Source organism: Uranotaenia lowii, chromosome 3 (genome assembly GCF_029784155.1).
Source record: "Uranotaenia lowii strain MFRU-FL chromosome 3, ASM2978415v1, whole genome shotgun sequence".
NCBI lineage: Eukaryota > Metazoa > Arthropoda > Insecta > Diptera > Culicidae > Uranotaenia > Uranotaenia lowii.
The window spans coordinates 53,964,400-53,991,119 of NC_073693.1; the positions used below are offsets into that span (position 1 = coordinate 53,964,400).

At 40.8% G+C, this 26,720-nt stretch overlaps 3 protein-coding genes across 3 annotated transcripts; all 3 read right to left on the reverse strand.

Annotated features, from left to right (window-relative positions):
* Window positions 1-3,085: 3,085 nt before the first annotated feature.
* On the reverse strand, window positions 3,086-7,137 carry LOC129753918 (putative inactive tyrosine-protein kinase Wsck). Its single transcript, XM_055749769.1, has 4 exons — window positions 6,556-7,137; window positions 4,817-5,507; window positions 3,882-4,760; window positions 3,086-3,810 (listed from the first exon to the last, which is right to left on the reverse strand). Exons 1-4 carry the CDS (start codon window positions 6,771-6,773, stop codon window positions 3,325-3,327), a joined length of 2,274 nt encoding a protein of 757 aa, XP_055605744.1. The 5' UTR covers window positions 6,774-7,137; the 3' UTR covers window positions 3,086-3,324.
* Window positions 7,138-9,544: 2,407 nt separating this feature from the next.
* On the reverse strand, window positions 9,545-12,898 carry LOC129751657 (heat shock protein 83). The gene is made up of 2 exons (XM_055747294.1): window positions 12,688-12,898; window positions 9,545-12,056 (listed from the first exon to the last, which is right to left on the reverse strand). Exon 2 carries the CDS (start codon window positions 12,054-12,056, stop codon window positions 9,921-9,923), a length of 2,136 nt encoding a protein of 711 aa, XP_055603269.1. The 5' UTR covers window positions 12,688-12,898; the 3' UTR covers window positions 9,545-9,920.
* Window positions 12,899-16,904: 4,006 nt separating this feature from the next.
* On the reverse strand, window positions 16,905-18,311 carry LOC129757872 (uncharacterized). Its single transcript, XM_055755226.1, has 2 exons — window positions 17,925-18,311; window positions 16,905-17,861 (listed from the first exon to the last, which is right to left on the reverse strand). Exons 1-2 carry the CDS (start codon window positions 18,117-18,119, stop codon window positions 17,373-17,375), a joined length of 684 nt encoding a protein of 227 aa, XP_055611201.1. The 5' UTR covers window positions 18,120-18,311; the 3' UTR covers window positions 16,905-17,372.
* Between the last annotated feature and the right edge of the window lie 8,409 nt (window positions 18,312-26,720).

Here is a 26,720-nt window from a genome sequence, read left to right on the forward strand (position 1 = left end):
CTACCGCTTCACTCCTAGTCGGATTCTCAAAGGGAAATCTCCGGCAGAACTTATGATCGGAAGGAAAATGCGCACTACACTGGATTTTCTACTCAAGCTACAGTCAAACCCCAGTGAAGGCATGCTTCCCTCGCGACGCACAGTGCGTTGAATGTATGGCATACCGGGACAAAAATCAAAACTGATGGTTTTTGGCACTTTTACTCATACATGTCATAGAGAAAGTTGTTGGAAATTATGTGAACTATTATTGGCATGATTGGCGTATGTTAAAACAATTTTCACAAAAGTGACTCATATACATATATGCACAAAAAATTGTACAAAATGATTTTACCTTCTGAACAATATCTCATTCAGATCAGAATAGAAATTTATTCCAAAAACATTGTTTTTCGTGATCGCAAAAGTAGCTTAAACGCCATTTTTACCTAAAATACCATGAAAAACACGTGTGTAATGACGATTTATGCGAAAATTAAGATATTTCTTCCAATGCAGTAGATTTGCCTTCCTTTTCCAATACCTGGGGTGAAAGAAAACTGAATAATCAACCTTTTTGCTTGGAACGGCCAGTCTGTACCACCCTTTAAAACAAGACTAGTGAAAAATCGTGATTTTCAACAGTCAAAACATCATCTAGAAAAACGTAAATATCTGTAAAACGGGCAATTTCGGGCAGCTGAAACCACTTTGAGCTTTTAAAGGATACTATAAACGATAACTGGAGAAAAAATCAGAGAGGTATTTTGATATATATTTTTGTAATGTCCAATTGAAGTTTGAATGTCCATTTTCTTGAAATATAAAGTACGCTTATCGATAACACCTTCATATTTGTATATATGGAAATAAATCACAGAGATAACCCCTCAAATGAACGAACACACACATATAGGATCTCAGTGAAACTTCATGTTTCTTTGAAGAGATCTAATTTACTTAACTCTAAAGGTGTACATCTTTCAAGGATATTATGGCTAGCATCTTACAAATGCTAAAACCACCAGACCAGAGAAAGAGTACTATATGTGCCGTGATCGGGATTTGATCTCATGGACTCTAGCTTAGAAGACTGGAACGCTATCCTCTAGGCCACGACCGGCGGCCTAGACTGACTTACTGACTTCTACTTACTTGATTCTTCAGTTTCCATTGCGATTAGCACATTAAAAGTCACCAACAGATTAGAGAAAAATTAGTAGAATTGAATATTTTTTTCTGAAAAAATGCTGTGCACGTGTTGCGTTGAAACTATCTGACAATATAAGCCTGATACAGGCATAAAAGTGCTCCTACATGATTACTTATATACATGCAGCTCACTTCAAACATATATGAAAAGCACCGCCTACTTGATTTGGTAAAATAAAAATTTCGATTTTTTGATTTTTGTCTATTGGACGCTGCACTGTGCGACGTTTCAAGGTTGATGATGAGGTTTACGCCAAAATTTACGAAGCCAACCGCTGGAAATGGGTTCCGTGGTCACGGTCAATTGAAACCTCGGCTCAACGGTAATCAAGACACCACCAATCCATGCTCTCCACTAAGTATTTTCGTGGACATGTTTGGTCTATCCTCTCAATCCGTGGCTCCAACTTCGAATTGCACTACCGAAGCTCAAGATCCAGCAATTCTACTACCGGTTGAACAGTCGAAAAATCCGAGAATACATCTTCATCTGTTGTTTTCGAGGACACCTTGGAGCCACAAAGCCCTGCTCGCAGTGAAGAGTTCGTAGTTGTAGAAGAAACACATCAAGCAGACGACCAATCTTCAAGCGTTCCTGAGCGGGTCAGGCTCCAACCGTCCGGATGCCCTCCCGTCTCGAGGCTTACCTGGTCTTCTAGAGATAGAAAGGAGAATTGTGGCCAAATGTGGCTTTGAAACAATACTATTCTAGGTGTTTTTCTTCCCCTTTCGCGTTGAATGTTTTTGAATACATTTTCCCAAGTTTTGAATTTAAAATCTAGAGTCATTATTTTGCCACACTTTCAGAACAAATCAACCTGATTTGCCCGAGAACTATGACGTTTCCTTATGCTTTATCACGTGATCAAACTTCGTCAGAACTGTATGTATATTTTTTACGTGTTCGTACTCCGTCTAAATTGTACTCTCTGGAGCCACTATCAATGTAAAGTTATTCGCACTAAGTTACACGATTTAAATTAGCTGGGCATGGTGCGAAATGGGACCAAGGCACACCTGCAACCTACTGCATTAAAATGTTAAGACGTGAAGAAAATAAAGAAACCTGTGATTTTAGCAATGGTTAAGTTGCACTTTCTGTAAATCCTAAACCGACAAAAATGTTGCAAAAGATCAATCTCCTCTGAGATAATGTTCTTTTTTTTTAAATTGTGCTTCATCGATTTCTGTAAAAGTTAATTTTTCCGCTGCTCAAGGCGCCTTTATTCCTGGTAAACACAAAACTTTTAACAAATTTCAATTGTCTGATTAGCCTTCTAGTTAATTTTTTCCGCTGCTCAAGGCGCCTTTATTCCTGGTAAACACACAACTTTTAACAAATTTTAATTGTCTGATTAGCCTTCTACTAAAATGAATATCGCCTTCAATGATGTATATGATTGTTTCTATTTTATTATGAATCAGAGACAGATCAAGAACCAGAAACTTGAGCTCAGACACCTTTCAAGAGGAGAGAAAATCCATTTCACTCTCTGGAGCCACTAAAACACCCCAATACGTTTCTGGCACGTTTATCGCTTATTTTTCAATTCCAATTCACATCCTTAGCCCTCGGTGTGGATGTGAGTGTATGATCTATCAATTTTGTGTTGATCATACCAAGAAATCTCAGTTTTCATTGATGAAAATTTTAGATTTGAAAAGTTTTTAATATTGTTTTGAACGAAACATTATGAAAAATATATAATTTTTTGCCAGTCCATTGAATCATTTTATGTATCAACGATGTACATATTCTTGAAATACACAAAGAAGAAAAACGACAAAAGAACACTTACCTGATTGAACCTGTCAGCGATCCATTTCTTTCGCATTCTTCAGTCACTTTTTCAAAAATAATCATCTGTAACAAAAATCGAGAAACCAAACGTTAGTGACAAGTTGATTTATTCAAATATATCTATACAAAAATACAACATTCTGTGGTTCACATAAGGCACACTAAAAAAACATATCTTACTTCTTTTGTAGTCAGATTTGTAAATGGACGGACTGTATCATAAAATACTGAGATTTTTGTATTCGAGTCTTACGAGAGAGATTATTCTAGAGAAGGAAAAAAAATGCTTAAATCTACTTGCTCATACCGGTACGTTTTAAAATATCCCTTCAATTTCTCAACTCCAAATGCGGTAAGTACGGTGGAAGTTGAACACTTTGGTTCCGCTCGAAAGAGAGCATGTAACGCAACATCGGCAACGTTTGGCGCAGGTACCGAGCGATGTCGTCGAACTCGGGCCGATCTCCGGCGTCCAGATCCCAACAGTTGAGGCACATTTGGTACAGATCGTCGAACAAGAACGATGGCTTCTCGGGCCGGCTGCCCGATCGTATGCTGGCAAACAGATTGTCTGTGGTGCTGGTGCCAAACGGAGTGGCCCCCAGGCAGCAGCACTCCCAGATGAGCAGCCCAAACGACCAAACGTCACTTTTGGCAGTGTGGTTTTGGAACTTCAACACCTCCGGGGCGTTCCAGCGCGTGATTTCGATTTGTTGGCCATTTTCACCGTACAGTGGAGGTCCGAAGGCACTCACTTTGACCTCGAACCGGGTGTTAACGTAGACGGTGCGGGCACACAGCTTCTTGTTGACGAGCTGGTTGAAATGAAAAAAAAAAGTTCATGATAATAGTTCGAATACCTAGTTTAATAAAGTTATAAACATACATTATTCTCGACTAAAAACTGCATTCCATCGCACACCAGGCAAAGAATGTTGATGATAATTTCCTCCGAAATGGTAGAAAATTTCGGACTGTTGACCGTGTTAGCAATCCTGGCGTTGAGCAAAGTTTGCTTCAGTGTCGTCTGCATTTCCTCGAACAGCACGTAACACCAATCAGGCGTAACGCAAACGCCGTAAAATTGAAGCACATTCGGGTGGGTTTCTAGCTTGACGACGCGTCGAAATTCATTGAGGAAAGCAATCTGATCGATCTTGTCCATATCGTCGGAAACCACGTGGACCTGGGCCGGTAAGTCGATTCCCTCGCGCTGTAGGCTACCTTTAAGGATATCGCCATAGTTTCCCGATCCGAGGATGTTATTGATTTCCAATCCCAGAAACTTGCGGCCATGCTTCTGGTGCACAGCTAGCGAATCGATTATATCGTGCAGTTCGGCTTCGAATCCTCGCTGTTCGTATATATCAGGCATATAACCATTGTTTTCCACTTCCAGAATTGGACCCTGAAGAGCCATTTCGTGTTGGTCGGTTAGAGGTCTCGATGGAGTGGGTGTTTTGAACCTCAGGTACACGTAGAGTATGATGCTTCCCAGCAGCACGATTCCGAACAACACACATGCCACCGTAAGAACCGTTATCAGAGCTTCATTGCGTTCTGGTGCAGTAGTACTGTTCACATGATGGTGATCCGGGTGCTGGTGTTGCTCGTGAGTTGTTGTAGCATATCGAACTTTGATAACACCTTTGAGCACGCTAACAATGCCGATGGAGATATGGACGTGTGCACGTGGAGGAATCGGTGGATTGAAATAATTTCGGTAGTAACGACCATCGCCCACGGTAAATTGCAGCGACTCATTCTGTGGAAAAAGGAGAATTAAAACCATCAAACAGTATTTGAGAATCTTCAACATACCTTTATCTCAACTTCAGCAGCTATGTAATAAGGAACGCCCTTTTCCTTTGACCGTTGAAACGTGTCCAGTAAAGTTTCGTCGAATTGTTGCACCAGATCATCGTTGACATAGTGCACAACCACTCTGTAGTAATTGATCGGCCCGTTGTCATTGATCGCCTTCGGAATCTCTATCTGTATATTGGAGTCCAATCGCCGCAAAATCAACGGCTCTTCAGGCTCCGGATCCGGCACACCGATTTCGGTTTCCGCAACCAGCCACTCCGAACCACCTTGGCCCTTTTCCGACACCGATGTAACGCTTATATTGTACGAGGTTCCCGGTACTAAATTCAACAACTCATAGGAATTGGAATTGTTGTGTACGGTCCAGCTCATCGGGTAAACCCGAAAACTGGCGAACGTGTTCAGCACGCTAGCAGTAATCTCATACTCTAACACCGGAACCCCATCCAAGGCCGGTGGATCCCAGCCGAGTTTGATGCTACGCTCGCCCTCCTTTTGCATCAGCTTTAGGTTACGCACCGGCCCCGGCACGCCGATGCCGGTTTCGTAGAAACTGTGGGTATTTTCTCCGCCGCACGTTTGTTCCCGACTTTCGGGACATTTCAGGTCACACTCCTTGTCCTCGACCACCCTGGATCGGATCGAGTTAAAGCAAACACACTGGGTCCCGGAAAGAGCGGAGTATCTGAAACGATGGAAGAGTGTATTGGAAATTATTGAAGATTGTCAGCAAATGAAATCTCGAACAACAACAGAATTAAGCTGAGATAGCTTACTAGTCATTATTAAAAGGTTAGTTGAGCTAGTATTTACAATCAATACAAGTATTCAAATATAATTGAATTAGAGTTATCTTGCCAAATCTTGCCAAAAATGTCCAGTCGTATTCGTGTCATTCCCAAAGTCTTTATCATAGGTCAGTGTCTCCAAGTTCCAAGGAACCTCTAAACAACAGAAGTCCACATGTCTACTGAATATAGCTGATGAGCTACTAAAGGTACACTGGGCTTTAGTTCTAGCTACCCGTGGTCCAGAGTGAAATCGTGTGTACAAAATCTTACGATTGCAGATTAACGACAAGTGGAACAACTAAACCACAAGATGCTACCGACAGATCCTTGCCAAATCTGAGCAGGATTCGTACATTTGGGTACCAGGTACCAGTTCTAATACGCAAGAAGTGTCAGGGTCTGACACGCGAATCTGGAGGTCAAGACCTCTATTCGCGTGTTCGACCAGAGGAATATGCAGGTGCCGATTCAAATGTCGTTTCAGGACCTCCGGACCGTATGAAGGAAAGTGTAACAACAGTTTGGGGTGGGGCCAAAGGTCACGGGTCCCAGATGGACTTTAGGCAGCAGGGGTTATTCGTGGAGTATATCGTGAGTAGTTAGGCAAGCACTTTACCAAACATGAGTGGAGCCTTTCATTGTCTAGCCATTAATTTAATAGAGATTTTTAAACGGATTTCATGTTCAAGTCAAAAGTGATCCATTTCTTATTTATGGATAGTAAGTTTCGTTTAAAAATCATGTGTTGATACCAACTCTTGAAACTAAAAAAAGAAATTGTTGCCACCCTATTGATCTAGTAGACTTCTATAATTGTTCTCAATACACCAGGGAATTTTGACCAATGATACCTAATCGATCAAATTTTGATATAATCCCCTTAAACATAGCTCAAATCTGAGAACAAAACTGGAGAGTAAAAAAATCATAGCGAGTAGTTACCTGTAGAAATTCCTTTCGCAATGAGTCACGCAGCTGTCCAGCCGATCGGTTACGATTTCCGCCTTCCCGGAGCGGTCCCGCTGATAGCACCCGAAATATGATCCCTTCTGGGCCGCCACCAGCGTAATGGTTCCGCCCAAAGTTGCTACTAGTACAATTGCAAGGCTAGCTATAGATCCATTTCTCTTTGATGACGAATACCTGGCTTTAGGTGACATAGTTTCTCTCCTGCAGCTGCTGCTGCTACTTCTGCTTCTAATGGGAGGAATCTGTAAGCCTGTTTCATCAATCGCTGTTACGTGTCATTTTCACGGAACTTCACTATAGGCGGTGGTTGATCACTGTGTCGCACCTTTGAACTTAGAAAACACGGAACAAAGGAGAAAGAACGTAAATGAACCGTGAGAACTACGGGTTAAAAATATCGCACGCCTCTTTTGTTTATGTTCCGACCGAAAATAGTTTCGACGGCAGCCAGCCAGCGCCAAGCATAACACACCCACCTCACAGCCGTTTCACTACTACACGGTTTACTATTTGCGTTTCACCCGCACTATTTCATTCAACATAAACTCGGCAACCTAAAATTGTTTTACCGTCCAGGCTAAACCGATGACTGGATGAAGTTTGTCAAGTGTTTGAGTTGATTCTGCCAGTGTTTCACGCTTGGGTTTGTTGACAAGATTATTGGTGTCCAAAGCTAACGGTACACTACTACGCTCACGAATACACCGGCGAACATGAGGTGTACACTCAGAAATAAATAAAATATCAAACAGTTATATTTTAGGTATTTTCACATATCTCCCTCTTTACGCACACGGATATTTCTCATGGTGTAATTACTGGGATATTTCTCACTGAGAAATATTTCTGCGATTAAAATTTATGCATTGAGAAATGTTATGGAACGACATCTGGTGGTCAGAAATAAAAGTTTGAGCCGTAACGTAAAGGCAAACGCTTAAAGCAGAAATAAACAGAAAAACCAAACGAAAATCGTTTGATTTTCGTCCATGTTCTATGGTCAATGTGCATAATTGACCATAGCATAAAAACATGTGCATTTCGCTGGTAATATTACATGCTGCAATTGAGTCCATCCTTTTTAAATACGATTCAGATAAATATTTAAAGAGAATGGAATCTGCATGCAGTCAAGTTGAAAGGCATTTAGCAACTGAAGAATCTAGCATGTGCTCATACCCGTTTAGTTGGGACTCAAACGCACAAAGCGTTTGTTTGAACAAAATAATATATAATTTCTCGGTTATTAAATTTTATGCATTGGATCATTACACGCCAAGAAATTATTCGGATGCATAAATTTAAATATCTGAAATAGTTATTTTTTAATATTTCTGGATATTAATGTCAGAGAAATATCGGAGTTATTGAAATATAATAATTTTCATATTTTTTTCATTTCTGAGTGTATGAATGAAAAAACCGTTGACAGGTGCAATTGGGGCTTTCACGACAGATAATTCACAGACTTATTCGAAATCTAATTTTTCTGGACTTGTCAATGGAATAAGAAGATGAATTCTATTTTTTTATTCTGACATTATTTAAATTTATAAATTTTGTCATCTTAAAAAAAAAATCAGAATTGTTTGATTTTTATTAAAATATTTATCAAGATATTAATAAAAAAATTTAAGGTCTGAAACAAAATCCGTTGTACACTTATACAGTTTGTCATGTGACTAGAATTGTTCTTCTAAATAAATATTATCAAACAATAACTTAAAATATTGATGTTTTGTTGTCTAATTTTATTACCCTTGATCGAAAATGAGCCAATTTTGATTTTTCGACCACTTTGTCGCATTCCTATCTGGAAAACTGCCACACTGAAAATCGAAAATACCCAAACTTGAGAACTGCCACCCGCCAAACCTAAGTTCAAGATTGACAACTTAAGTTTGTGAAAAAATCACAGCTTGCCAATAAGCCAAACTTGTCCTTCAAGCGAAGAACTGTTTGTTTGGGGGGTTTTTGTTGTAAGCGCATCTGATTCTGTTACCTCCATCGTGGCAGATTTAGGTTTGGGGGGTAAGTACAAAGCGAAGAACTGTTTTTTTTTGGGGGATAACTTTTATTCCCGCTTCATTCGCAGAAAGTCTCACTTATACGATGATGTAGCTGCCTCTCTCAACGACTCTCCGGTGGTCGAGCGGTTAGCATCCTGAGATGGTAATCGCAAAGGCATTGCAGGTATGGGTGTGATTCCTGTACCTGGCGATATTTTTTTTATTTTGATTTCCATTTTATTGTGGTATCAGATTTTGGGGGATGAGTTCTCCTTTAAGAGCTTAACTTTGAGCTATGCCACCAATAGCCAAACCTGTAGGGAGGGAGTTTCATTCGGGTTGGCGGAGAAAGTTCTCAAGTTTGGGTATTTTCAAGGTTCAGTGCAGCATTCATCACATGTCCGAATTTTAAAAAAAAAGAGTATCGAAAAAGCGCGCGCTTTTTCTTTTATCTCTACCATGCTGGATGGAACCATCCAGAAGTTCCACGAAATTTGTCGATGGTGTGGTTAATTTTTATCAACCGATTGCGAATCTGTATTCAGTAAGCTCACCCCTTTTAAAAAATGGATTCAACTTTTTTTTAAAGACGATATCTAATATGTACTAATAAATCCGAATCTAGGATTTTAGGTAACTTTCTCTTCGAGAAATTTCCTTTTCTACTCGAGTCCGTCATTTTTGACTGGGTTATGATTAACCATAAATTAGTCTTAAAATAAATTTTAGTAAGAAGTTTTATGCTGATTTTGTCTTATATTCTGATCTTTATTTATGCCTCATCCGGGCTTAGAATGTTGCCATCAGTATTTAACTTTAAATTTATTGTTGCTGCCTTTTTTTTGTCTTCTAGCGAGCATTGAAATTTAAGAAGATAGGAAGAACCTCGAGGTTCTAAATTGTGTTATTCAGGCATCCACTTATTTCGGATTTTGTAATGAGAAAAGATAGGATTTTTTTAAACAAGTTTATTTATTTACACCGATTTTAAGTGCATTTGAATTTTTTAACTTTGTCTATTACATGTAGGTATTCAGTTCAGAATGTGTAAGTTATTTCTGGAAACAAGACAAGATTGGCTTAGTTTCACAAAAACGTTAATGACTACTACTTTAAGCGTCTTACTGAACGGTAAACCGCTAGAACGCGGGTTAAACTCAAAAAGGTTGTTATCTATACGAGACCCGCGTAAAATTAAAACCCGACAAATTCACTCAAACTCCAATCACGTGGCAAACAAAAAATGCGTCACATTCATACGACCGAAAATAAGTAAAAACCTGGCTTATTTAGCGCTACTTAAAATATCATTCAAGGCTTTTCGAGAACTTAATCGACTTCCTCCATGTGCGAGGCATCCTCGGAGTCATCCACTAGGGGTGGGGCATCACCTCCAGCGGCCGGGGCGGATTCTTCCGTGTTCATGCTCTCGTCTTCGTCGATTCCGAGACCCAGCTTGATCATACGGTAGATGCGGGAAGCGTGTACTCCAGGTTCATCCAGAGAGAAGCCAGACGACAGCAGGGCGGTCTCGAATAGCAGAATGACCAGATCCTTAACGGCTTTGTCGTTCTTGTCAGCATCGGCACGCACACGCAGAGTTTCGACGATGGAATGATCCGGGTTGATTTCCAGGTGCTTCTTTCCGGCCATGTAGCCCATGGCAGACGAATCACGGAGGGCCTGAGCCTTCATGATACGTTCCATGTTAGCGGACCAGCCATACTGCGACGTAACGATACAGCATGGCGAATCGACCAGACGGTTGGAAACGACAACTTTTTCGACTTTGTTGTCCAGGACCTGCTTCATGACCTTGCACAAGTTCTCGAACTTGGCCTTGTCTTCCTCCCGTTTCTTCTTTTCTTCTTCGTCTTCTGGCAGCTCCAAACCTTCCTTGGTGACGGATACCAGCTGTTTGCCCTGGTATTCCTTCAGCTGCTGGATGACATACTCATCGATGGCTTCAGTCATGTACACAACTTCAAATCCTCGCTTCTTGACACGCTCAACGAAGGCAGAGTTCTTGACCTGGTCGATGCTTTCGCCGGTGATGAAGTAGATGTGTTTCTGATTCTCCTTCATACGGCTGACGTATTCAGCCAATGAACAGTACTCATCACCCGAGGCCGAAGTGTTGAAACGCATAAGATCGGCCAACTTCTGACGGTTCTGGCTGTCTTCGTGGATTCCGAGCTTCAGATTCTTGCTGAACTGATCGTAGAACTTCTTGTACGTTTCCTTGTCTTCGGCGAGTTCTTCGAACAGCTCCAGACATTTCTTGACCAAGTTTTTGCGGATGACCTTCAAGATCTTGTTTTGCTGCAACATCTCACGGGAAATGTTCAGAGGAAGATCTTCCGAATCGACGACACCCTTGATGAAGTTCAGGTAGTCTGGGATGATTTCTTCGCAGTTGTCCATAATAAATACTCGTCGCACGTACAGCTTGATGTTGTTCTTTTTCTTCTTGTTTTCAAACAAATCGAAGGGCATACGACGAGGAACGAACAGAAGCGCACGGAAGTCCAGCTGACCTTCAACGGAGAAGTGCTTAACGGCCAGATGATCTTCCCAATCGTTGGAAAGCGACTTGTAGAACTCTCCGTATTCCTCCTGGGAGATGTCGTCAGCATTACGGGTCCAGATAGGCTTGGTCTTGTTAAGCTCCTCATCTTCGGTGTATTTCACCTTGACGGTCTTCTTCTTCTTGTCCTTCTTCTCTTCGTCGTCCTCAACATCTTCGATCTTTGGCTCATCATCTTTCTTCTCCTCCTCCTTCTTTTCTTCTTCGGCTTCATCATCGCTGACTTCCTTCTCACGTTCCTTCTCCACCAGCAGCTTGATCGGGTAGCCAATGAACTGCGAGTGCTTGTTGACAATGGACTTGATCTTGCTCTCCTCCAGATACTCAAGTTGATCTTCCTTGATGTGTAGAACAATCTTGGTACCACGGCCCAATGGCTCGCCAGGGTCGGAGCGAACTGTGAACGAACCTCCGGCCGAAGATTCCCACACGTACTGTTCGTCATCGTTGTTCTTGGAGTAAACGACCACCTTATCGGCCACCAGGTAAGCAGAGTAGAAACCCACACCGAACTGACCGATCATACTGATGTCGGCACCAGCCTGCAGGGCTTCCATGAAAGCCTTCGTGCCGGACTTGGCAATCGTACCGAGATTGTTGACCAAATCGGCCTTGGTCATACCGATACCGGTATCGATGAGGGTCAGTGTGCCGGCTTCCTTGTTCGGGATGATCTTGATGAACAGCTCCTTGCCGCTGTCTAGCTTCGAGGGCTCGGTCAGCGACTCGTAGCGGATCTTATCCAGCGCATCGGAAGAGTTGGAGATCAACTCACGCAGGAAGATTTCCTTGTTCGAGTAGAAGGTGTTGATGATCAGCGACATCAGCTGAGCGATCTCAGCCTGGAACGCAAAGGTCTCAACTTCGGCTTCCGGCATCTGGAAAGAGGATGGAGAAGAAAATGTTAGTTAAGGGTTCAGTCGACATTCGATTTTCAGACTAAAAAAGAAACGTCATGCCTAAGTATTTTATTTCATTCAAGATTTAAAAATTAAATCTAATGAGTAAGTCAAGGTCAAGAAATCATCGTAGTATGGCAGAAGGTCAATGAAAGAAAAGAACGAATAGGTATTACAATATTTAAATGTCTGGTACTAATTAAAATTTATCTGCGTTAATGAAATTTTTCAACGAATTTAGACATCGAAATAATTACCAAGCTTTTGAATTCTGAGAAAAATATGAAATATTTTAAAGAAGAAAACCTGAACTGAATCCGGAAAATTGTAGGGACAGTTAAGTTAAAATATGACGCAATGATTTTTTTCTTGAAACTTTATTTAAAAAAAGAAAAATATAAACGTGTAGATAATTGATTCATTCTTGTCACATATGGAAACTTCGACAAGAGAATCACGTGTGAATTATTAAGTTCACTGATTAAATCGAAAAAAAACGTGTTCGAAGGAAAAACTTTTAAAGAAAATTCTAGAATCATTGACCTTAATCACCATGCGAAAATGAATGAAAATTCCGTTTCTTAGAAGCTATCATCATGACGATACTTACTTTGACTGATTTTTGTTGTACCACTGGCAAAGATAACTATCACTTAATTCACAACTTTTTAAATTTTCTTTCACTGCTTTCTTCACTGATTAGGAAAAACCTTCAATGACACACTCTTGTTTTATGTTCTTGGCTAGGCGCTTGCGATAGAGCTCTTCCTCACTCACTGGCTTTTGGCGTTTGAATACTTACCGAACACCACGAGCCGGCGCGTTTATATTGTACGAAGCACACATCATAGAAGGTGCCGGCAAATGCTAGAAAGTTCGACGGAAGCCCGGCACAGCTGACGACGCCGAACGACGCCGTGCAATGCATGCGATCGAAAGGGCGAGCAAAACGCTATCCCGTGCGAGAAAGTGAGAGAGCGAGCAAACCGGAAACAGTTCAGCCGTCAGCTGGAGAACGTTCGCGAACCGTCCAGAAGGTTCGAGAACTTTCTGGATGTTTCTACCAGAGACCACCCCTCTCGATTGGGGTTAAAGACGCGCGCATTGTTCTCGTTCGTGGTGAGATAAGTTGAGAAACCGCATGGGAGAGTGAGAGCATGGCGGCCGGGCGTTGTGAGATGGAAACGGAAAACTCTCGCGCCTTGGAAATTTCGAGAGTTTGTTTACTTCGATTCGGGTCGATACCGCGTGCTGTTTTACGAGGGGATTGCCAAGCAGTCGAAAAACGAAAGTGGCCCATGTTCGAGAATTTGCTAGAACTTTAGAGAATGCGGTTAACCGGAAAACAGAAAAATATTGAAATTTCGTGAATTAATGCTTCTAGGGCAGACTTTTATAATAATATCTTTTATCGGAATGAACAATTTTGAACCCACAACATTTTTAAATTTCTTGGTGCCGAGCTGATTACAAACAATGTACACCTAGGTTTTCTTTTACACGTTTTTTTTTTTACACGGCTTTTTTTACACGGTTTTCGGGAATTAACACGGTTTTTTTTACACGGTTTTCGCGAATTAACACGGTTTTTGAGAGAAAATAGTCCTTTTCAAAGGAAAACATTTAGAATCTTTCGAAGTTGGGAAAATCTTAACTCTGAGACTAAGAACGTGAAACATGAGACCCCTGAGACCTGAGACTTGAGACATAAGACATGAGACCTGAGACCTGAGACCTGAGACCTGAGACCTTAAATATGAGACCTGAGATCTCAGACACGAGACCTGAGACATGAGACCTGAGACATCAGACCTGAGACATGAGACCTGAAATATGAGACCTGAGACCTCAGACACGAGACACGAGACATGAGACTTTAGACATGAGACATGAGACATGAAACATGAGACATTAGACCTGAGACATTAGACATGAGACATGAAACCTGAGACCTGAGACATGAGACCTGAGACCTGAGACATGAGACCTGAGACATGAGACCTGAGGCATGAGACATGAGACATTAGACATTAGACATGAGGCCTGAGACATGAGACATGAGACATTAGACCTGGACTTGAGACCTGAGACATGAGACATGAGACATGAGACCTGAGACATGAGACATTAGACCTGAGACCTGAGACATGAGACCTGAGACATGAGACATGAGATATTAGACCTGAGACTTGAGACCTGAGACATGAGACATGAGACATAACCTCATGTCTAATGTCTAATGTCTCAGGTCTCAGGTCTCAAGTCTCAGGTCTAATGTCTCATGTCTCATGTCTCATGTCTAATGTCTAATGTCTTATGTCTAATGTCTCATGTCTAATGTCTCATGTCTCATGTCTCAAGTCTCTTGTCTAATGTCTCATGTCTCAAGTCTCTTGTCTAATGTCTCATGTCTCATATCTCAGGTCTCAAGCCTCAGGTCTAATGTCTCATGTCTCAGGTCTCAAGCCTCAGGTCTAATGTTTCATGTCTCATGTCTCATGTCTAATGTCTCATGTTTTATGTCTCATGTCTCAGGTAAGTCTCGAGTCTCATGTCTCAGGTCTCATGCCTCATGTCTCATGTCTAATGTCTAATGTCTAATGTATCATGTCTCATGTCTCATGTCTAATGTTTCAGGTCTAATGTCTAATGACTCATGTCTCAGGTCTCAGGTCTCATGTCTCATGTCTAATGTCTAAGGTCTCATGTTTTGTGTCTCAGGTCTCAGGTCTAATTTCCCATGCCTTAGGTCTCTTGTCTCAGGTCTCAGGTCTCGGGTCTCAGGTGTCATGTCGAAAGTCTCAGGTCTCACGTATCAGTTCTCAGGTCTCATGTCTCAATTGTCAGGTCTCAAGTCTAAGGTACCAGTTCGCAAGTCTAAGATCTCAGGTCTCATGTCTTAAGTCTAAAGTCTCAAGTCTCAAGTTTCAGGTCTCAAGTCTCAGGTCTCTGGTGTCAGGTCTAAGGTCTAAAGTGTCTAGTTACATGTCTTATTGTTTCAAGTTTCAAAGCTGCATAAATATGAAGGTCTTTTTTACACGGTTTTCCGCAATTAGCACGGTTTTTTTACACGGTTTTTTTTTCACGCGGTACGTATTATCAGTGTAAAAAAAGACCTAGGTGTAATCAGTTTTTGGCTCTAGTCTAGATTCAAGGGTTAAATAAAATTTATTTAAAAAATTTGTACACTTTTTTAGGCATAAATGTAGAAAAATTTAATAATGATTTAATAATAATAATTTTCCTAGTAAGGTAGGTAGGTATATTACACAGTTACAGCACATAAAGTTACAGATGTTTTTTTCTGTTCATTTTTCCCCGTCAGGTAAAATCGTAAAATACAGAAATAAAGGCGAACATTTGAAGGAAATTTAAACCAAGTTGACTTTTAATATAAGGTACACCGGGGCAAGTGCAAACGGTTTTCACCATAGTTCAACTTTCACATGTCCTAGAAAAATATGTAAATCTTCAAAAATTATCAATTATCGTTCGTTGCATCATTAAAATGGTTCTCAACAAATTCCCGTAGAAAGTGAAAAATTAAAAAATGTTGGTAAAAAATAACGGCACTTTTGTGAAAAAATTTCTAAGTTTGCACTTGCCCCGTTTATGGGGGCAAGTGCAAACGCAATGCTTTTTCCAAACTTATTCAAAGATGCGTCAGTGTATCGTTACTTAAACGAATTTAATGCATGTTCCGGTATGTTTTATCAACTTTTTTTTATGTATTTGCTGTTTTTCTGCTATATTAATTACTTTTTGGAACTTCAGTTTTGCTGACTGTTATTTGAAGCAAAAGACCTTCATTTGCCAAGGCATTACGGAATTTTGAATATCCGCTTCAGATACAACACTTTGGATACCCTTTCTGACCACTCTAATATAATGCTGAACCATTTTTGAGATGATTTTTTTTTAATGTCTGATGTTACATGGCTTAAAGGTGCGTTTGCACTTACCCCGGTAGTGTCGTTTGCACTTGCCCCGCAGTGTGGGTTGACAGGAGTGAATATTATTTTCACAATTTTTAGGGTCTACTGAAAATTTATCATTAATTTTCTGCTTTCATCTGAATATCAGTCCCAAGCACTCACCTTTCGACGAAAAATCGGATTTGAATGCCCTTTTTTGTAGCCAAAAAAAGCAAAACAAAAACACACTTTTCATGTCTAGTACGTACTTGAATTCGTGTGTAATCAAACAGTGCCGTGTTTTTAGTGAATAATTGAAAGAAAGTTCAGTTTATCTATGTCAGATTGTTGGTTTGGACAACAACAACAACTTCTAGAAGAAGAAATATTTTTTAATTTTTTTGTAACAGAGGAAAGTTGATCGTTTGCACTTGCCCCGAGTTTGCACTTGCCCCGGTGTACCTTATTTTAAAGAATAAATCAAAGTCTTTTGCATTCTGTTTATTTGTGTCATATTTATCATATTGTAAATAAGTAATAAAAATGGACTTACATCTTTTTCAATAGTAAATTTCTCGTAAACTAGTAGCTGGATCTTGCCAAAAAAACTCTACATTGAAACAATCCTTACATTCGAAACAACCAGTTAAGAAAGGAAACGGCGGTTAAAATGAAGAAAAAAGTGTTTATTTACTAAAATCTAAAATTTCGTCTCTAAACCCTACCAGGAGTAAGTGGGGACGGCTTTATTCAGACGTGATGCTTACACATTTTTTTCAATTTTCTCTCCTTCATCCAATACAGTTTAGCTTTATTTAGCATTCGGATCACGAAAAGTTGGGTGGGAAAAGTACTTGTTTGTTCTGGAATAAGTAGGTATATATTTTCTATAAAATCGGATCTCGTGCATTGCAACATAAATTACACTCAATAATCATTGAAAGATGCTTTACTAATAGTAGGTACCAAAAACTTTTTTCAAAATTTTGGACGGCTCAAGCAATAAAGTAACTATTCAACCAAGAAAACACAAATTTGTTGACAATTTCCTGAGAAATCAAAGGGCAAATCTACCGTCCCCACTTACCCCATAAAGCGGGGTAAGTGAAGACACCAGCAGTCCATAACAATTTACGTGATAAATTTTCTCGCTTTGCGTCTATCAAGCTCATCTCTTCAGCATTTGTTTACAACATGTTCTGCATCACATTGATCGTAATTTTATCAAAATTGATTTTCTGCTGATTTTCAAGGAAAAATGAATAAAAAAAAACGTCTTTCTTTTATTCACATTTGAATATTTGGTCTTAATGATATCAAAATTTGTTAGATCATCTCAAACAAATAAAGATCTTCTTGAGATCCGATCGTCACAGCAGGTTTACTTTCCATTTTTCTCGCAAAGCGCTCGTCGTTTGCTGGGCGCCAAAATCGTGTCGACCGCCAAGTTTGATGACGACATTTTCAACTGGCTGTTGATGTTTTCCTTAGATTGTTTCGGGTTTTCTCCTTGAAGTGGCCCTTGTTCCATGCGCTTCAAATAGTTGCATAGAAGCTGTTTCGCGGGCAGTATCGGTCTCCTTAAATTCAATATTGCCAGTTCACCGGACGCACTGGTCATGGTTTGAGGTTTCTGGGACACGTTTCCCTTGCCCAAGTACCGTCGGTTAATGGCATCTAGATCCTTTTCCGGTTCACTTTCGCCAGTGTGAAAGTTTCCGTTTTCGATCGCTTCTTGTTCCTGCGTTTCAGCTTCCGCTTGTTTTTTAATCTTTTTAGCCTCTTGATAGATCGAATACTCTTCCAGAGCATCTTCGTCGTCAGAATCTAAAACTATTCCGTCCATGCTCATGTCGGACGATACCGTTTCCTTGAAATTGATTTTTGTTTTTTTTTAAGTTTGTCAAAAGAGAAAACCCTGCAGGGTACTTACCGGTAGACTTTCGTTGTCGGTGAACATGAGACTTTCATGTTCCCGTTCCATTTCGCGGGCACCACGGTCTATCTCCATATCGGTATCGGCGGCCGCTTCGATATCCGTTAGCAGTTTAAAGTCTTCATCCTCCTCGTCCCAGGGAACGATCCCGTCGACATTCTCATCGAGTAACGGTAATCTCACACCAGCCATCAACTATGGCTCACAGAACGAAAAATGAATCCGTTTTACAAGCGGTTTTCTTTCTAAAACTATAACAATTTTAAAACACGCGGTACACAAAACAGTTGAAACCAAATTTTGAAGTGAATAAATTTAAAAAAGATACAGATAAAACAACGAATTTTACAATAAAAAAGTAATAAACATCGATGGTTTCCTTCCTTCTTTTTGTTTTTGAAAAAAAAAACGCACACGGAAAAATTGAGTTATTCATAAATTGTGTTGCGATTATACCTCCATTATAACTAATCGGTTGTTGTTCAAAATTTGTATATCCTCAATTCAATTTTCGGTAATTTTGGGCTGCCGATATGCAAAAGTAAACTAAAATTTGATTATGCAGCTCTGTATAAAAAGTTGCTGTTGTTGGAATTATGTTGGAAAGGGATGCCCAAGCAAACTGGAAAAGCTTTTTGATGGTTGCGTCGGGAAGATTATTTAAAGTGAAGGATTTATTTGTAAACATTCTTTGTTCTTTGCCAAAAAATAGTGAATTAATTGTTAATCAATTCTTTGTATGCAAGATGAAAAGTTCGTACGTGTTAAATATATTGTGCTCCGGAAATTGGTAAGTAAATATAAACTCCTTTTCTTCCGTCTTCCGATAGGAAAAAAACATTCCCGACCTTCCAGAATTTAATTTGTTTTTGTTTTTTAATCCATCAAGGCGTAGAAGGAGATCACCGGAAAGTAAAACATTGAGAATGGAAAGTGATTTGGTCGTTCCTAGACAGAAATCGAAAACCATCGAATCGGATTAAGGATGAAACAAAAATAGGAGCAGTCGGAAAGGGTTTCTGGTAAGGTATTCTATGTATAGTCAGGGATCATTAATTTAGGTCTTTTTTGTATCATTCATAGGCTATTTTTTTGATCCGAACCCATGGATATGTGACATAGGAGGATTATCACTGATAACTGATGTACAAGCTCGAACAAAAAATCTTCAGAAACGTGTGTAAAATTTCCAGTGCTCTCTTTTAAAGAAGCCGTTAAAAAGTGACGAATATAACACGGAGAAGCTCAGTGGGTGGGAAATTTTGAAAGTAAACATAGGTGGGAACTCAGGGTCGGTGTGTTGCAACGTGACACTTTCCTTCGGCGGAACTCGCACTAGAGGCATCCAACTGGAATCAGACAACCAGGGGCGTACACGGGTGATTACCTCTCATGCTAGCACCCAGGTCCAGTAATTATGCTACTCAAAACGCGGACATAAACAGAACATGTAATTTCGAATGGAAATTCGCTCGAGTGAAATATGGAAACGGAAATGGAACAACGAAATCAAAAAGGTGTAGATCAACTAATTATTCCCAGTAAAGTACTCTGCCTTTAGTTTAGGTTTTACATAATGTGGGGGGGGTTTATTTGTACATAATAATTTTCCTGTTGTGACGTCACATAGATTTAGGCATACTTGCGGTTAGTTTTGGTTTTTCACGGAACTTAGCTGGAACGGCGACAGGCGGCTGGCTCGGTGAACAGCAACGGTTAACCACATGCGTATGGTGGTTTCCTACGGTAGTTCAGGGTTCACAACAGGCGTCTTTCCGGCGTCCCGGAAGAGCCCGATGCTGGCTGTATGTGACCCCTGACTGGTGCTGCCGAAAGGTCCTCGCCGGTAACCTCAAATTGGTCGAACGAGGTTATGTAGCGGGCCTTTTACCACCGGATGGTCCTCAGAACTTAACCTTGTTTTTGTCGAACAAGGTTTTGGTTTTCCTTCTGCCTGGTTAGCGAGATATCGCCGTGTGCTCGTAGTGACAGTTAACCTGTATAATTAGCCGACAAAATAAGAAAAGGCCCTCTTGGACCTTTTCTTTGTTGCTTTTTTGTTTAGTTCTGTTAACACTTTTTATGTTCTTTTAACAATTCCTTAATCGTACTAATTTTTAATAACCGCACCGTACTACTTTCAGTGTTCGTAATACGTGTAATTTTATGTACTTTTTAACTTTCGACTACACACGACGCGCACTCTAACGAGGTCACAGACAGAAAAGAACATGTTCCGCTCTGAAAATATTTGCGAGACTTTACTTTCAGTGGACCGACACACATACATATCTATTCGGAGGCAAATTTACACGGTGCGTCGCTCTCTGGGTGCCCACACTTCCCCGTGACGTCCCTGGTTGAGCACGACGCCTATGGATAACTCAGAGAAGGAGAGTGACCGTGCGGGATGACAGATGATTTGGGTGAAGTTAGCCGTTCTGAGCGACTTTTGTAAGGTTCTCCACTAAGGGCAGGGATGTCAGGATTAGGTGGCGGAGCCACGCAAAAAAAGTAACGACGGTTACATTACCCCATCGTCCCTCCTCAAAATGAATGAAATTTCATTCATTTTGTGGTGAGGGTGATGAATATAACAGTCCCATTGAGAAATTTCCTATTTTGTGCTAAACAAGATAAGATTTTTATACTATTGTGTCAATTTTTACGAGTTTTCTATTCCACAATCATCCCATGATTGGGATAGTATCGTTTATTTCAGTGTATTACTGTTGTAGTGATTTTTGCTGACGGTCACTCACGACAAACGTCAGTTTTATTGTTTTTTTTTTTTTTGGTTATTTTTGACGGTCACTCACGACACAAGTCAACCAAACAGAAGATGAAAAAAAAAAGAAGGGTAAAAGTTTCAAAGGTAAACATTGGAAAAGCAGGGAAAAGCTGCTGATGGATCTTTTTGAAAAGTTTCGAGGTAATTTTCACGGTTCTAGTCCTCGAAAGCGCTAATTATTGGCAGATTTTAGGTAATTCTAACTGTTTTTCTATCTCTTATCTGTTTTCAGCTAAAACTGCAGGAGGAAAAGACTGAAAAACCAGGAATACTTTTCTACTAGCATCTGGATCAGCAATGGTTGTGTTTTGTTTTCGATCGGCTGGGCCCTACAACACATCCGAAATGGTTGCGTATCCCGATGGAATTCGAAGGGATTCTAGGTTTATGCTTCACATCTCTAGGATCTCTGATGGAAGGAATGGAAGAAAATTAGTATCGTATGGAATGTCAGGTAAGTTTTATGTATCGTTTGCATAAATGAGCAGCTGCTTTGTTGTTGTTTTTTTTTCTCTCTTTTTCAGGTACTGGGTTTTAAATCGGAGGCGGAAAAAACACCAATGGATTTTCCTGTTGAGTCAGCCAACTCGTAAGAGTTTGTACCAACACGAGCTATGACCGTGCAGGGGAGGTAAAGTGGACCGAATTTGGCGTTGTATTTCGCGACGGCGGAGGACTGACGAAAGTTCCTCTTGTACACCTGTTGACCGACCTCATACACCGGAGCTGCGTTTTTGAATCGTAAATTGTAAGTTTTTGCATTTTTATCGTAATTCTTTTTTATATTTTTAGCTACCAAGTCGTGAATAAACTTTTGTGTGGAATGTAAATCGTGTTGTCTATCAGAATCCGAAATTCTTGCAATATCCCGATCTATTCGATGTTCTTCACCAGAATTCACGATCTCGTGACCAAATATCACTTTATATGGTGAGAAACCCGTGGCACTATGGGGAGTGCTATTCAACGCGTGTTCGATTTGCGATACTCGAGAATCCCATTGTGATTGATCAGACCTCACGTAGGTCCTGATGCAAGCGTTAATGGTGCGGTTGAGTCTTTCCACCGGGTTGGATTGACTGTGATAACGCGGATTCGTCCAATGACGAATATCATATTTGTCGAGGAAGCATTTGAAATCCTTCGATAAGAAGGTCGAAGCATTGTCGGATATCAAGCACTCGGGAGTGGAATAACGACGAAACCAGTTCTCTTCGAGTAGCTTGCACACCTGGGAAGTGGAAATCTTTTTTACTGGAAACAGGAGGCAGAACTTAGAGAAGGTATCCATCACTACGAAAAGGTGAATACAACCTTGTTTACTCCTAGGGAGTGATTGGATAAAGTCGATAGCTATTATTTGAAAAGGCTTTAGAGCAATCCTTTGGGTTCCCATTGGTGGGTGTTGGGAACGATTTGTAGGTTTTGATTCTTTGCATATCGAGCATTTTGCGATATAAGACTTCACAAACTGTGCCATTTTTGGCCAGTAGTACAGTTTTCTTATTCTTGCCAGAGTCTTTTCACATCCAAGATGTAAAGCATCGTCATGATGTTCCACTAAAATCTGCTCTTGCATATCAGGGGGTACACATACTTTCCACGAGAACTGATAATCAGTGTGGGGTTCAGGAGAAGCTATGAATCTTTTTAAGATACCATTTTCCAATCTATAATCTTTGTTTTTTTCAGGATTGTTTTCAACTTTTGCAGCCATCGAAAGGTACCAACTAGACTGGCCAGGTGAAACATGGAGTTCTTCAACGGCCCGAGATAGGGCATCAGGCACCACGTTGTCTGAACCACGCCGATGCTTTATCTCCATATCATACCGTTGAAGCTCGATGCTCCACCTGCACAGCCTCGAGGAGGTCCTCCAACTGCTTCTCAAAATGTACGTTAGGGCTGATGCATCTGTGTAAACTACGAACTTGGATCCTTCGACGTAACATCTGAATTTTTCCACAGATTTCAGTACTGCCAATGCTTCTTTTTCTGTAGCGCAGTAACGCTGTTGTGTTGGTCCTAATTTCTGCGAAAAGAAAGCGATCGGTTTTTCATCGTCCTCGTAATACTGCGTAAGTACCCCAGCAATCGCAAGATCGCTGGCATCACAATGGATACAAAAAGGTCTGCGAAAGTCGGGGTTCGTTAGAATAGGGGTACTAATTAATAGCTCCTTTATTGTAACGAACGCTTTCTCAGCCTGTTGATTCCATTGGATGAGTTTTGGTTTCCCCTTGAGAAGATCGGTTAGGGGCTGTACAACTGCACTGAAGTTCGCAATGAATCTTCGGTAGTAGTTGCACATCCCTAAAAATCTTCTCAAGGCTCGAAGTGAATTAGGCTTTTCATAGTTAACGATGGATTCGACCCTATCAGGGTTGGGTCGTAATCCACGGTTACTAAGAATATAGCCTAAGTAACTGACCTCGGAAACGCAAAACTTGGACTTAGCAATATTAATGGATAAGTTGGCTACGTTTAATCGAGAGGCCACTTCGCGGAGTCGAGTCAGGTGTTCGTCGAATGTGTCGCTTACCACGATGATGTCATCGAGGTAAACGAAAACATACGGCTCCAACTCACTACCACCAAGTATCCTGTCCATTAAACGAGCCAACGTCGCCGGACTATTAACCAAACCGTAGGGCATTCGTCTAAATTGAAAAAACCCGCGACCTAAAACTGAAAAAGCAGTAAACTTTTTGGATTTTGGGTGTAATGGGACTTGTAGAAAAGCCTTCGACAAGTCAATAGTCGAAATGAATTCACACGGGCCTAGACGACTTAAAATTCTATCTGCATGGGGGAGGGGGTATGAATCTCTAATCGTGACTTCATTAAGTTTGCGGGCATCAATGCAGAGTCTTACAGTGCCGTCAGCTTTGTCAACTGGAACCAGTCTCAATGCCCAGTCACTGTAAGATCTCTCAATGATCCCGCACTCCAACATTCTATTCAACTCTGCGTCGATTTGAGTCTGTCGTTTTGGCGATACTGGAAACGGATTGATTCTTACAGGTGGTTTCTTCTTGGCTTCTTCGTTTATCTCGATTCGATGGCAAATTAGGGTAGTTGCATCGAGTTTGTCATCAACAGCGACTTTAAATAGTTGTTTGACCTCTTCTAGTTCGATTTGCTGTTCTTGTGATAACTGTGGTGCACTCTGTGAACAGTCAACTTCTTCAACTAAGGTAGTGAGGAGTGAGGGTACAATGCCAAAAATGTCCCAAAAATCGGAACCAAGTACCAATTTTTGTTTCAGAGTGGGAATGACCAACAGACTCACTATCTTAGTTGATCCGTTGAAAGTCACAGGTGCATTGACATAACCTGAAACCTCCAGGCTTTGTCCGTTTGCCGTCGCAACGTCTAAAGATGTTTTGTGGATTTGTAAACGACAGTTTCTAATTACATTTTCGGCTCCTGACCCTAAAACACTTCTGTTAGCGCCACTATCGAGCAAACCAATGATAGGTAAGTCGAAAATGGATATCTTGGCGAAAGGACGACCGTCATTTTGGAGATTAAGAAGTAATTCGTTTACTTCCGGTTGGTTTGGGGTAACATAATCGTTAGAATCGACCATTTGGTAACCTAATTGAACCAAATCGATCGTGTAGTCGTGGTTTTCTAAGGGATTTTTTGAATTTTGAGAAGCTGCTTGCCCTTTCAAGCAGTCTTTTGAAAGTTTTTTGAGCAGAAAGGACAGTTGTTGGTCTCAAAGTTCATGAAACCACATCTATGGCAAAAAACATGGGCAGGTCTGTTGCATTCTTTATGGTGATGACCACGGAGTCTGCAATTGTAACAGATACCTTCAGGCAACGGTGAGTATTGTGCAAGTAAAAGTTCTAGACCGTCAGTAGGGGCAACTTTCTTCGAGGGGATTTCTTGAATGGACTTGTTTGAATCTCTAAACCCTTTCTTGTACTGTTTGTCATCGTTTCCTGATTCATATTTCGAGTTTCCATAAAAATAACGCGGTTTTTGATGGTATTTCTCAGAATCGTTTCGAGTTTTAGGTTTCGTACCGGTATAAACTTCATTCACCTGACTTCTCATTCGCTGAGGATTATCGTCGACCGATTGGAATTTGTACCAAAAAGTAGCGTCTAATTTTCGACCGAACGATTTGAGGTCCACGAGATTATCAATCTGTGACGCGATCGCGAAACCCCGGTAATCTGCTCGCATGTTCCGAAAGATGATTTGAAATTTCCTTTTCTCGGTAAGGCGTTTCGTGAAACCGTTAAAAATCTTTTGCATTTCCGTGAGATAGTTTTGAAATTTCTCCTTCGGGCCTTGCTTTCTAGCAATTGCGCGCATTTCACTCGCGTGATCATGATCGGGAGAAAGAAATTCGTTTTTAATTTCGCGGACCAATTGCTTCCATGACGAAAATTCTTCATTTTCTACCCCGGACATGAACCACGTTTTCGCGGGACCTCGAAAAAGATTAATAGCGGATCGGAAGAGCTCTTGTCTAGACACGTTTTCAGAATCTGCCGTAAATTCGACTTCGCGCAAGAATCCCATCAAACCTTGGCCGTTATCCTTGCCGTCGTACCAGAGATTCCAATCGGAAACTGGCCGGCCTCTACGCGAACGATAAGGTTGTTGCGGCGATCTTTCTTCGCGTCGTCGAGGGTGAACAGGCCGAACATCTGTATCAGAATCTGAATTTGATCCACGGAAATCGGAACTGTCGAGAAGAGATGGTAAGTATTTCGTTTTTGTTCTAAGCGACACGCGGTTAACAAATCGTTCGTTCTCTTCCGAATCTGATACGCGATTTCGTGCCGAATTACTAAAGGTTTTTAAAACTCGCGGTTGATCGCTAGTAGATTTCAAAATTCGCGGCTGAGTCGACGACTTTCTACCACCGAGGCTAAAACCGATCGCTCCTTCTTCTTCGGTACTATCATTTTCGCTCTCTGATTCGTTACAACTTTCTTTTTCGATATTTTCAGGTTCATTTTCAACATAATTATTTTTCTTGTAGGATTGTTTCTTTTTAGGTTTCGATTTTTTCTTTTGAGCTAAATTTAATTCAGCTAGCGAGCTCATGATGTTCGCCATCAGAGTAGATTGGGCCTTCTGTAAGGAAGCTAGGGGCGAAAAGAAAGTATGTAGATGTCCCCGAATCGCAGCCTGAAGTTTGTCTAAGTCCTTCAAGTCAGTATCAACTTCTGCTACTTCTAGTACCCTAGTGCATCGCACATAGAAGTGGGCTAGTCTAGTTCGGAGGGTATCACGAATTCCATCGAACGGTATTCTGTTTTCTAAGACGTCAACGATGTACTTTACTTCCCTATCAATCAGCCTAATCTCCTGGTCGATAGATGTCTGACAACGCGAAAAGTCAATATCTGGATTGAGTTCATTTTTCTCAGTCTTGAGACGGTCTTTGAGTCGTCTCATTAAAGCCGCTTTAGAATCTCTATCAGCAACTTCAACAGCTCGGATGGTTAACTCATAAACAATTTCTTCTCTATCCAAATGGTGTACCATCATGTTTTGGTATAGATTTTGAATTTCCAATTCCATTTTTATAATTTTAAATGTTCCTAAAAAGTAAAGCAAATGTCAATAAGTCGGGATGATACTGCGGTTGAGGAGAAGCACTGAGAAAGCTGCTGTGCTTTCCAACTCCTAAAACCGACACAAAATACAAGTTGTGGGTGGTAATGGGGAAAACTTCTTAGTTTTCACTACGCAAACGATGTCGAAGATCGAGCAAATTTCTTGAATCAAATATGCACTTATGTAAGTCTCGTTCAGCAAAATTTCAGCATTCTAACATCCAGCGATCGTTTAGAGAACGATCTAATAGTTCAGCAGGAACTGCTTCTATCCATCCCTCCGGAATTTTGGGAAAAGCAACGTAGTTAATTTTTATGCGGGCGCCAATTATAACACGGAGAAGCTCAGTGGGTGGGAAATTTTGAAAGTAAACATAGGTGGGAACTCAGGGTCGGTGTGTTGCAACGTGACAC

Coding starts and splice junctions, on each gene's coding strand:
- LOC129753918 (XM_055749769.1), bottom strand. CDS start 6,773: ATGTCACCTAAAGCCAGGTATTCGTCATCAAAGAGAAATGGATCTATA. Junction 5,508..6,555: donor TGCGAAAGGAATTTCTACAG/GTAACTACTCGC, acceptor CCATCGTTTCAG/ATACTCCGCTCTTTCCGGGA. Junction 4,761..4,816: donor CTGCTGAAGTTGAGATAAAG/GTATGTTGAAGA, acceptor CTTTTTCCACAG/AATGAGTCGCTGCAATTTAC.
- LOC129751657 (XM_055747294.1), bottom strand. CDS start 12,056: ATGCCGGAAGCCGAAGTTGAGACCTTTGCGTTCCAGGCTGAGATCGCT.
- LOC129757872 (XM_055755226.1), bottom strand. CDS start 18,119: ATGGCTGGTGTGAGATTACCGTTACTCGATGAGAATGTCGACGGGATC. Junction 17,862..17,924: donor CCGACAACGAAAGTCTACCG/GTAAGTACCCTG, acceptor ATCAATTTCAAG/GAAACGGTATCGTCCGACAT.